We start from the raw sequence: 11,275 nt of genomic DNA on the forward strand, positions 1-11,275 counted from the left end.
CACAGTGGACCTCGACCCATCTGCCACCAGGAGGACTTCTGCCTGTGCTTCTGCAGTTCCCAGTGTGCTTGCTTCCCAGGGTATCACTGTGGCTAATATTTTGGGGAATAGCTTTATTGAGATTTAATTAATCTATTCAAAGTTACAATTCACCAATTTAACACAGTGAATAGGGCTGGGGTGGAGCTCAGGGCAGAGCACTTACCTAGAATGTGAGACACCCTGAGTTCCATCCCCAGAATCACAAGAAAAAAAATTGGACAATTTTAATGTTTTTTAGTATGTTGAGTATGGAGTATTTTAGAACATTTTTCAATTTCAGAACATTTTAATCACCCCAAAAAGAAACTCTGTACCCTTTAAAAGTCCCCCCCCATGTCGTGCTTTAGGCTAATTTGTCCTGAGGTATCTCTCCAGAGAGTGGCTGTGAACTCTGGCCCTGTGCTGAGGGAGCTCAGGCGCGTGGCATGGGTGTGTGCAGTGTCTTTCACAGGACACTTTGCCCTTCAGGTGGCCTGATGCCTAAAGTGTACACCAGTGATCAAGTGGCCCTCTTACAGGAATTGGGTTTATACTGGCAGACACCCCTGTGGCTCTGGTCTGGCCTGTGCCCAGTTTATCTCCACAGCGATAGCCAATCTCCAGTAGAGCCCCTACCCTAAAAGAAGTTAGTTCTGGTATGATGGAGAAGGAGACAAGACAATCCATTCCAGAAGCAGTGTGTCCCTCACAGACCAGAGAAAAGACAGCAGCAGGGCCCATGGGAAAGGGTCAGCCTCTGGGACTACTTGAGTGAGGAGCAAGACAGAAGTTGTGGGGCCGTGAGCTGTCACAAGCTGTCCCCTACGGTCCAGCATGTTGCCTATATGTGTCTCCTGTGGCCAGTCCTGACAGTGGGGCTGAGAACAGGAAGGAGCTCGGAGCTATGACTGACTGAGGTAGTCACTCAGGTGTCTGGGCAGCACCTGGGGACATGGTGTGGGGTCAAAGCAGGTTGAGTAAGCTGGATACACTTCTGAACCACTCCATTGTGCTATGAATGAACTATTGTCCTAATTGCTATCATGCCCAGAACAGACTGACCAATCAGACTCTGGTCTGTTGAACTATCTGTATTACCTGAACTTCAGTTTATTTGATTTTGTCCTATAAGGAAATGGTTACCAGGAAGCTGTTGCATAGGGCAGATTTCAGGATGGGTCACATTGAGGATGTGGGGGCAGGTGGAGAACTAGAAACTGTGAAGGGTGACTAAGCCCTGCTTCTAGAAGGAAGAAATAAAATTTGCTCCAAACAGGTGCAGAGGCCACATAAAACTAAAAATTCACTGCATGTGTACACAAAAGTGTGTGTGTGGTGCTGGGGATTAGAACCCAGGACCTTGTGCATGCAAGGCAAGCACTCTACCAACTGAGCTATGCCCCCAGCCCTGCATGTATATTTTTGATGGTGTCCCAGCCTCATTTCCTGTCATTTTCCTTGCTGCTGTTTGACGAGCCTGGCCTTTAGACTTCCACAGAATACCAGGTTCTCACCCAACTGCAGGCCATTGTATGAGCTGTAACACCTGTCTTCCCTTCAGCCTCACCTGGGACCCAACTACAAACTGCAATCCTCAGCTCCAAGATTCCCCTCCTTAATGGATCCCCACTTCAAACTCTTTCCTTTCTGGTACTGCTTGGAATGCACACATGTGCATATTTTTATTTATTCATGTGGTTCACTAGATTACACACTCCATTATCTTGCCCAACTTCTGGGGCTGAAGCCATCCTCCTGCCTTAGTCTTCTGAGTAGTGGGACCACAGGTGCATGGCAGACACCAACTTCTGGGAAAACCTATTTTTAGCAGTGCTGGGGATCCAACCCAGTACCTTTACAATACTAGAAAAGGCTTCATCACTGAGCCATACCCCCATCTCAAACCTATCGTTTTTTAAATCGCTGTGTAAAAGCACCTAGCCTTTGCAAACGTTCATAAAATGATTTCAAGTCACACAATGTTTAAACATAACAGAAACTATATATAAATAAGTACAAAACTATTCAATGATTCCAACTTGGGGAGGAAATCTATATGCATAGAAAAAAGTCAGAGAAAACACACCAAGCAAGAAAGAGAAAATAACTACAAATAGTAACCAGTAGATTAGTAGAGATCTAGAATTTTCTAATGTATATTTCTTTGAAAATCCTGTTTTGATTTTTGAGTAATTTTCTATTTGATTTTGAGCCATGTTTGTAGAGCATAAAACCCTCAAAACACTAAGAACGACTATCGCAGAGGGGAAAACTAAGACTTTCTTTTTACTAGACTTATGCGATCAGAAAAGGATGCGCTTTTTAACAAAGATCCTGGGCGGCCTCGGACTCCAAGCAGCTGTGAGAGGCGGCGGTCTGCGGTCTTGAACCCCAGACCAAGGCCGTCGTCGGAAAATACTACCAGCCCAGGCCCACCCAGCATAAGCCGCGAGGGGGAGAGAGGGACTGGAAGGGGCGGGGCCGAGGAGGCGGGGCCGCGGAGGGCCGCGGGAGGGGCGGGCCTCCTGGAAAGGACCGAGACAAGCCAAAGAGGCGGGGTCAAGGAGGGTCGTGGGAGGGGCAGGCCTCACGGAAAGGGCGGGGCCGCACGACGCAGGGAAGCACGCATAGGAAGAGGCGTGGCTACGAGTTCGGAGCTCGGAGCGCCGCTCTCGCGAGAGCAGTAGAAGACGGAAGCGCAATCTGTTCAGGATGTGGTTCCTGGTTGCGTGTCTCTTGCTAAATGTTGCTGCGGCGGGTGAGACCCCTGCCCATCCCATCCTCGCCCCAAGCTCCCTACCTGCACCTCGGCCAGTGGCCGCCTGGGCTCGCTCCTCCCCTGCCCGCCCTACCCCTCCGCTCGCCGCCGCGCCCCCTGCGGCCGTCGCCCGGTCTCAGGCGGCTCTGAGCCCCTTTTCTCCCGCCTGCTGTCTCCTGGGCTTACCGGTTTTCTGTTTCAGGCTCCGCGTCGCTTGACCCACGTCCCAACGCCGAAGGTTCGGATAGGCTGACCCCGGTCTCGACCCGAGGAACTCCAGACCGGCCTTCTGCAGGAAAGGAGGGCAACAAAACCCTGGAGACCCAGCCGCCCCCTCCGAACCGGCCTTCCTCTCTAGGCGGGGCCAGCGGGTCGGAACAGGGGCAGGGGCCCCCGAAAGGAAGCGCCAGCGGATCGGAACAGGGGCAGGCCTCCCAGAAAGGAGGCGCCAGCGAGTCGGAACTGAATCTGGAGCCCCCAAAAGGAAGCGCCATAGGATCGGAACAGGGGCAGGTCTCCCAGAAAGCAGGTGCCAACGGGTCGGAACCTGGACAGGAGCCCCCGAAAGGAGGCCCCAGCGGGTCGGAACCGGGCCAGGGACCCCTGAAAGGAGGCGCCAATGGGTCGGAACCCGGCCTGGGGCCCCCGAAAGGAGGCTCCAGTCCCCCCTCAGATAATCAGGAGACACCCAAGACTGATAAAACCCAGGAGCCTGGAAAAGAGCATACCTCTCTGCAAACTTCCAAAACTAAAGCTGGGGAGAGAGTGACGATGGACTCGGACCTCTCTTCTCCCCAGCAGGAGGGAGAAGATGAGTCCTTAGAGCCTGCTGAAGAAGGTGATACAGGGCCTGAAGAGGGCTCACCAACTGGAGAGGAGAAAAAGATGTCCGGCCCTGCCTCCAGTGAGAACCGTGAAGGGTCACTTTTGGATTCCATGAATAGTGACAAGAATGACCTTTATAAGGACAATCCTGGAGGTGCCAGCGCAGAGAGCAGCCACTTCTTTGCGTATTTGGTCACTGCGGCCATTCTCGTCGCAGTCCTCTATATTGCCTATCACAATAAGCGGAAGGTAAGCCAGGTGCTGCCTCAGAGAGGGGACTTGCTGGTGCAGGGCAGGTATCCATGGCTTATCTGCATATGAGTACTGGGGATTTTAAGACAAACTGCCACTCTTCCTCAGACCCTGCCAGGATTCCTTATTCTTGTTTTATAAACCATGTAACCTGTTTCCCCTGAGTCCTGCTGCATTAGGTGCCAACTTAGGACAAGATTATAACATGAGCTAAAGTGAGACCTCCTCCCATGACCTTGACTTTAGATGCTTGACAGCCTCAGGGGACCCAAGTATTTGAGGCAGAGCTCTTTTCCTTTTTCCATGACTGAGACAATGTATTATTTCTAGTTTCCTTTCCCAGCCTGTCTTCCATCTATGGTGGCTGGAAGAATAGATTCAGCTACACTCTGATATCAATAGCGAAGACTCTCTTTTGCAGGGATAATCAGAAGAAATTTTAAAAATTACAGATAAACACATTTTTTATTTCTTCAGTAGCATTTAGTGTGAAGTGGTACCCATGTCCCTTAAAACAATCCTATTGAACCCTGAGAATTTAGAAGGTAGTTTCAATAGTTTCAGTAACCTGGTTCAAATTGGAAAATTCATTTCATGGGCTGGGGCTGTAGCTCAGTGGCAGAGCACTTGCCTAGCAAGTGCCCTGGGTTCAATCCTCAGCACCACATAAAAATAAAATAAAGGTATTCTGTCCATCTACAACTACAAAAAAAAAATTAAAAAAAAAAAAAAGAAAAAGAAAATTCAATTCATGATGGCCATCAAGTCTATGGCATGGCATTAAAATGAGAGAAAACCATTAGTAAAAATATATACATTCCTGGAGCTGGGGCTGGGGCTGGGACTGGGGCTGTAGCCCAGTGGCACAGTGCTTGCCTAGCATTCATGAGGCACTGGTTTCGATCCTCAGCACCACATAAAAATAAACAAAGGCATTCTGTTCACTAACAACTACAAAAAAAAAAAAAAATTTTTAAATATACGTTTCTTATTCTTCATCTAAGTGTTCATGAGAGTGTTAGTGAAGTTAAGATTGTGATTGTTGAAGAAACAAAATGTGGGTGGAAAAGGATATTTGTAGATGAGAAATAATTATTGATACTGATTTCATAAATAAAACAAAAAGATTTGAGATGGCACATGCCTGTAATCCCAGCCACTCAGGAGTCTGAGTATTTGGTCACTGTGGCAAGTTCCAGGCTGTCCTAGCAACTTGATAAGACTTTGTCTCAGAATTTAAGAAATAATAGTAACAAAGGAACAATCTTCCTAGAGCTCTCAGGACAGGGCTTGACAGACCTTTGACTGAGTACCCTAGGTTACATCCTGCAAACTCCCACAACTGGGCTCAGCACAATCTTATTCCATCTTGTTTTTGTTAAGCAATATAAAGAATTCTGATGTAATTAGGCTCCATCATTATTAAACTGTTAACAGTTTTTTTGTTTTGTTTTGAGGACCTAGAGATCAAACCCAGGGCTTTTTGCTATATGCTAGGCAAACACTATCCAACTAAGCCACACTCCCAGCCTGATAGAGCACTTGCCTAGCATGCACTAGGCTCTGAGCTGGTTTCCATCCCAACGAACACCACCCCCACTCCCACATCTTGTAGTTTAAATGGGGCTCTTTGTGGGTATACTTCTCTTTCTGTAGTCCAGTGATTAGCAAATGTACTACCAAGCGACTGCCTCTGATTTCAGGGACTGAAATATGTTATTATAGAGCCATTTGTTAATCACTTTTCCTTTTCTTTCCCCAGATTATTGCTTTTGCTTTGGAAGGAAAAAGATCCAAAGTAACTCGGCGGCCAAAGGCTAGTGACTACCAACGTTTGAACCTAAAGGTAAGGAACGAGGAGCCAGCTCTATGGAAAGAATATAAAACCTGAGGGGGCTCAGCAGTGGGTTTGTATGGTGATGGCTGATTCTGAGGGTACTACTGCCATTTCCCCAACCTTTACAGACCACAGTCTAGAACCATCCATGTACTGTCTGCAAAGTCAGAGCAGGAAGAAGCCTTGCTGTCCTCCGCAGCAGTTCCTTCCTTTGACATGAAGAGAGCTAACTTGTCCAGAAACATTTTCACTCTAAGATAGTGGTGACATCAGGACTGAAGGCAGCTCCCTAGACTCCCAGCTTGAGCTTGGCACACTATACCAGCTCTTCACACTTTCAGCAGGTGTAAGACTCATGTTGGGATTGTGATTAAAAAGCAAAACCTATTCACTAGGTATAGGGTAGAGCCTAACTTTTGATATTTCTGGGATGTTCTTAGGGGACACCAATGCTGCTGGTGCCACACTTTGGGTGGCAAGTACTAGACTACACATCTTGAAAACAAATGAGCCCAGAAGCACATAGGCCTCCAAATCTCTGGCACAGCCCCACGTTCAGCACTGGGCTGAACTTCCTGAGAACAGTTGTCTGCCTCTGCCAGGAGAACAGTCCTCCTCTATCCCATAGTATACGAGCTAACCAAGTGCTCCAGAGGCAGCCTGCCTGAGCTGGAGGCCAACGTGCGCTCTTCCTGCCCGTTGTGTTCAGCATCATGGAGGGCACTGGCAGAGGAGGCTTGGCCTAGCTCCACAGTGTTCCCAGGGAGCACAGTTCTCTCATACTCTTTGTACCCACTACAGAATAAGCCGCTTGGCTCAGAAGGTCTTTGCCAGATGGCATCTTGGGTCAGCTTCACCTTAGCTCTGGCCTACTGCTTTCCCTGATGTTTGGTATAAGAATTTTTCCTCCTTCATTGTAACTCTTCTGGTTGGAAAAATATAGCAGGGGGCTGGGGATGTGGCTCAAGAGGTAACGTGCTTACCTGGCATGGTGAGGAACTGGGTTTGATCCTCACTCAGCACCACATAAAATAAAATATTGTGTCCACCTAGAACTAAAGTAAATATATATATATATATATATATATATATATATCGGGATAAAATCTCGGGAACCATGGCGCAGGACCTGTTATCCCAGCAGCTCAGGAGGCTGAGGCAGAAGAATCACAAGTTTGAGGCCAACCTCAGTCACTTAGCAAGACCCTATATCAAAAATAAAAAATTAAAAAATGGCTGGGGAGTGGCTAAGGTTATGGCTCAGTGGTAGAGTGCTCACCTAGCATGCATGAGGCACTGGGTTCTATCCTTGGCACCACATAAAAATTTAAAAAATAAATAATAAAGATATTGTTGTCTACCTAAAACTAAAAAATAAATATTAAAAAAAGAAGAAAAAAGCCTGGGGATATAGCTCAGTGGTAGAGCACTCCTGTGTTCCATCCCTAGTACCAGAGCAAACACATAAAAATACACACGAATAATTCAGAATACAGTAGAGTGTAAGCAGAAGCCAGGGTTTCCAGATTCCCTTCCTCAAGTGTGTGTCTTTCTAGTTGATGTTTTATTTCAAACTGACTTTAAAACTCATCAGTGTAGCCCAGTGCAATAATGCACACCTGTAATCCCAGCAACTCAGGAGGCTGAGATGGATCACAAGTTTAAGGCCAGCCTCATCAACAAAGCCTTCAGCAACTTAATAGCTGTCGCAAAAGTTTTTTTTTGTTGTTGTTGTTTTGTTTTTTTTTTTTTTTTTTAAATTAAAAATTAAGAAAGGGCTGGGGACATGGCTTAGTGAGCAAGCCTACCTGGATTCAATCCCCAATACCAAAAAAAAAAAAAAAAAAGACACATTAATGTGACTCATTTGATGTGCCCTTATCTTAATTAGTTGTTATTTGTATGGTGCTGAATCAGTTTGCCCTGGTTAATTGTGAATTATTCCCTGAACTGAAGCCCCTATAAATCTTACTGATAGGATAATCCCCTTGGAAATGGTGAACATGGAATGTGTTGCTCTGTTTCAGCTCTGATTTCTGCCCGCCATGCCCTTGTCTTCCCTGCTGATTTGTTTCTGAATCAAGAGAAATGAGGAGAAAAGCACTGTGACTTGAGACGCTCCCCAGGGTGTGTCCTTCTGTGTTCCCTTCATGCTGTCATGTTCCATCATCCTTTCCTCGGAGTGTGAGTGGGGGGAACATGTGGGAATGTGGCTGGGACCAGAGGGAAGCCTGGCCTGCAGGCTGCACTGTCACCACCCTCCGTGGGCTGTGGCCTGGTGGTAAAGTTGGGCCTTGGCCGTGGTACCGCCCTCTGCACTGTTCATCTTTGCAGACTTATGAAATTCTGCAAGTGGAGGGCTTTCCTACTAAGCCTCCTTGTGGGGATGTCCCCTGGTAGAAGATGGTGAGATGCTGATGGGCAGAGGGCACATAATTCTCTTCAAAGGCTTTAGCAGCAAACCAAAACAGCAAATTAAAGAAGTGCTTCATTGCCTGCGAGTCTAACCTATCTAACATGAGCCCCCTCGCTTTTCTGATACTTTATATTATTGGAGACAGTGTTATATTTGGATGTACTGAGCACAAAGCTCAACTTGGGGTTTCTGGAAGTAAAGCCACTTTCCCATCATTTTTCATAAATAGTTATTGTTGAAACAGGATGTTCTTTGATTCAGTCACGCTCAATAGGAGCTTTTTGAAAAGAGCAGTCCATGCTTAATGCTCTGAAACGTAGGAGGGTTTCATCTACACTTTTTTCAAAAGACTTTTGTGGAACAAGTTTCCCACCAACTCTGTTTTGCCTTTGTTGCCTAAAATAGACAAAATAGGTTTATATTCATAAACAAACTTCACTCTGACCATTACTTTTATCTCTTTGCTAAGATACCAAGGGCAGATGGTACAGTTCTCCCTGTGCCCCGTGTCAGGAATCCAGTAGGTTCCCTAGGATAGCGGAGGAGTATCTGAATGGCGCTGCTATTTGGATTTTTATTCCAGTCCTCTCTAGTCTTGCTATGCTGTTACCAAGAGCCTGAGGAGGGTTGGATCTCTGCTCTCGGGGCCACACAAAGACCGTGTGAGGAGGGAGGTGCAGTAGGTCCTGTGCTGTGACAGGCCAGCCAGTGGCTGTCCTGATGTTGGTACTTTCCCCTGCTGCCTCAGTGTGCCAGGAGTAGAGGGTCCCTTCTGGGCAGGCAGCGGTCTTGTGAGATGAGCAGGAGCACTCTCCTGTGCGTTGCTGTTGTGTGCAGGTCCTTCGTCACCTTATCCAGCTTGGGGAGTCAGGCTCCTGCGTGTCCTTGAGACCCTGGTTGGGTGTGCCCTGCTGGCCCCTTTCCCTTTGCTCCCCTCCTTCTCATGTCGGCACAAGGCTTGTGCCATCTACACGAGGCTTCCTCTGAGCTTCCTTCCTCCTGTCGCTCGTCCTTGGTGACCTTCACAAACCCATGTTAGTCCCTGTCCTACTGCTCTTGGGCCACTAGATCCAGTGACTCATTCTTGGAGCTCAGTCCTGTTCTTGATGGTCAGATGCTGCTGACAGGCATGGTGACATTCCCCTTTCTTGATGTCTGACATCATCCTTTGCCGTATCCTGTACTGGTGGGGATGAGGACCTGCAGAGCCAAGTCTCTGTGAAAGTCTTTCAGAATTCACCTTTACTTTGTCTCTCCTTATCCTTGATTCAGCTGGGTGTTTGTGTGTGTGTCACTGGAGCTGGATTCCTCTCTTATCCCCACCGAGCTGCCCTCCAACTGCCCAGTGTCTTTAATCACATGAACTCCACATCACAAACTTGATTTTTCTTGCTTCCTGTCTTTTAAATCTCCAGTTGATCTCTTTCCATTTTCCTTGTTCCTCTGTCCACACATCCACCCATTTCACTTCTCTGCTGATTTTTTTTCCCCCATGGACCACCACAATTGGTTCTGTCTATCTTAGAAAGATCAGTACTGGAAACAACTCATCTCCAGGGTTCTGGCCTGGTCTGAAGCTTCTGTCTGAACCTCTTGTGGCTTAGAAGGTCAGGTAGTACACGGGTGTCGAGGACTGTGCGTGCTGACACCTTCCTCTCTCCACCTCTCACACAGACCAAAGCTCCCGCCTGTGCCTCTGTGCCTTTATTCTTAGTGTGTCCGCATAACCCAACTTCCCATCTTTGTTATTTGGTAAGGTTTTCTCCCTTTCTAAAACCTACCAATCAAATCCCACTGCTCCTTGGTACTCTTTCAGACTAAGAAATTCTTCTCATGCTCAAAAGGTGAAGCTATGTGGACTCCACAACAGTACTTAGGTGTCCGCTTGCTGCCAACCTTCTGCTTCCCAAAACCACCTTTCTTCCTGCTGTACTCTTCAAAAGCCAACATGTCAAGGTCACTGCCATCAGTAGCCAGAAAGTTGTGTGAGCCCTCATCTGTCAAAAACAAGTGTCAAGATGAAAGGAAATATCTCTGCAAGAAGTAACTGAACTACCCAAGTCCCCGGGAATATCACTATGCTAGGCAAAAGCAACAGTGTCGAGGGCTGTCTTTCTAGATCATAGAGATCAGGGTGGAACTGAAAGAGGCAACCACACAGGGCAGGGCAGTCAGACATGGGAAAACATGGGTTGGGTCTTAAGTTTCACCCCTTTTCAGGATGGCTGTCTTTTTGCAGATGGAATATATTGGAAGCATGTTTTCCCAAGCTGGTATGGATGGGGATGACCTATTGAGGGGTCTCAAGCCAGGGGCTGGGGTGGAGCCACAAGAGGCCCCCTGTGGAGATGGCGGTGGGCTTCCTCTGCTGTTAGGAGGAAGGGGCTTCAGTTGTGGATAATGCTATACATTAGGGACTGGACTGTCGAGAGTCCTCAGGCATTGAAGACCCAGCTCTCTGGAAAGGCTGAGGCAACTCAGAAAGACCTGACACTTAGCTGCACATACTGACATATTTTTCCCTGTCTTTTCAACATTTGATGATAGAACTCTGCCTCCAAAATTCCCAGTGGTGATGCTCATCTTCTTCTCTAGTCCCTGTTCCTATCACATGATGCACCAGTTGGGCACACGGGCGTGTACACACCAGCCCTGTGCTTACCTGGGCTGTTCTGAAAGCCCTTGCCAGGAAGCCTGCACTTGGCATTGCCTTTCTTAAGCAGGAATGTTGGAAAGAGACGTTGAGGCTTCACTTAGCCAAGAGTGACTCACCTCCACAGTTCCCCAAGTCAGATGTGGATTCTAAGTATTCCAACTTGGAAACCCCTCTGTAATGGGCTTGGAACTGAGCTGCACAGTATTTCAAGCTGCCCACAGAGCCAGGCCCTCACACTCTGATAGGTGTTCATTTAATTCATAAACTAGTGGGATAAGTACATGATCAACTATTGAAATTGTTTCCCTTTGTTTGCCCAATGAATAGGTTGTCATGGTTTAGCACTGTTTTATATTTTCAGTTCTTTGTAACTTAATTACATAATTTTATTTTTTTAAAGCTTATTTGGTGTAATGATATTTTTTCAGTACATGTTTTAATGAGCTTCTGTAAATGCCATCTCAATGTGGTTTTGTCACTGAATGGAAACCAAAATAAATTTCAGATAAA

The 11,275-nt window shown here is 47.1% G+C and overlaps 1 protein-coding gene across 1 annotated transcript; it reads left to right on the forward strand.

The window, feature by feature from the left end:
- Positions 1 to 2,632: 2,632 nt before the first annotated feature.
- Positions 2,633 to 11,236, forward strand: TGOLN2 (trans-golgi network protein 2). Its single transcript, XM_081264800.1, has 4 exons — positions 2,633 to 2,779; positions 2,982 to 3,853; positions 5,619 to 5,702; positions 7,721 to 11,236. The coding sequence occupies exons 1-4, from the start codon at positions 2,734 to 2,736 to the stop codon at positions 7,724 to 7,726; spliced, it is 1,008 nt and encodes a 335-aa protein (XP_081120926.1). The 5' UTR covers positions 2,633 to 2,733; the 3' UTR covers positions 7,727 to 11,236.
- The last annotated feature ends 39 nt before the right edge of the window (positions 11,237 to 11,275 follow it).

Source organism: Spermophilus citellus (genome assembly GCF_964194105.1).
Source record: "Spermophilus citellus genome assembly, chromosome: 13".
Taxonomy (NCBI): domain Eukaryota; kingdom Metazoa; phylum Chordata; class Mammalia; order Rodentia; family Sciuridae; genus Spermophilus; species Spermophilus citellus.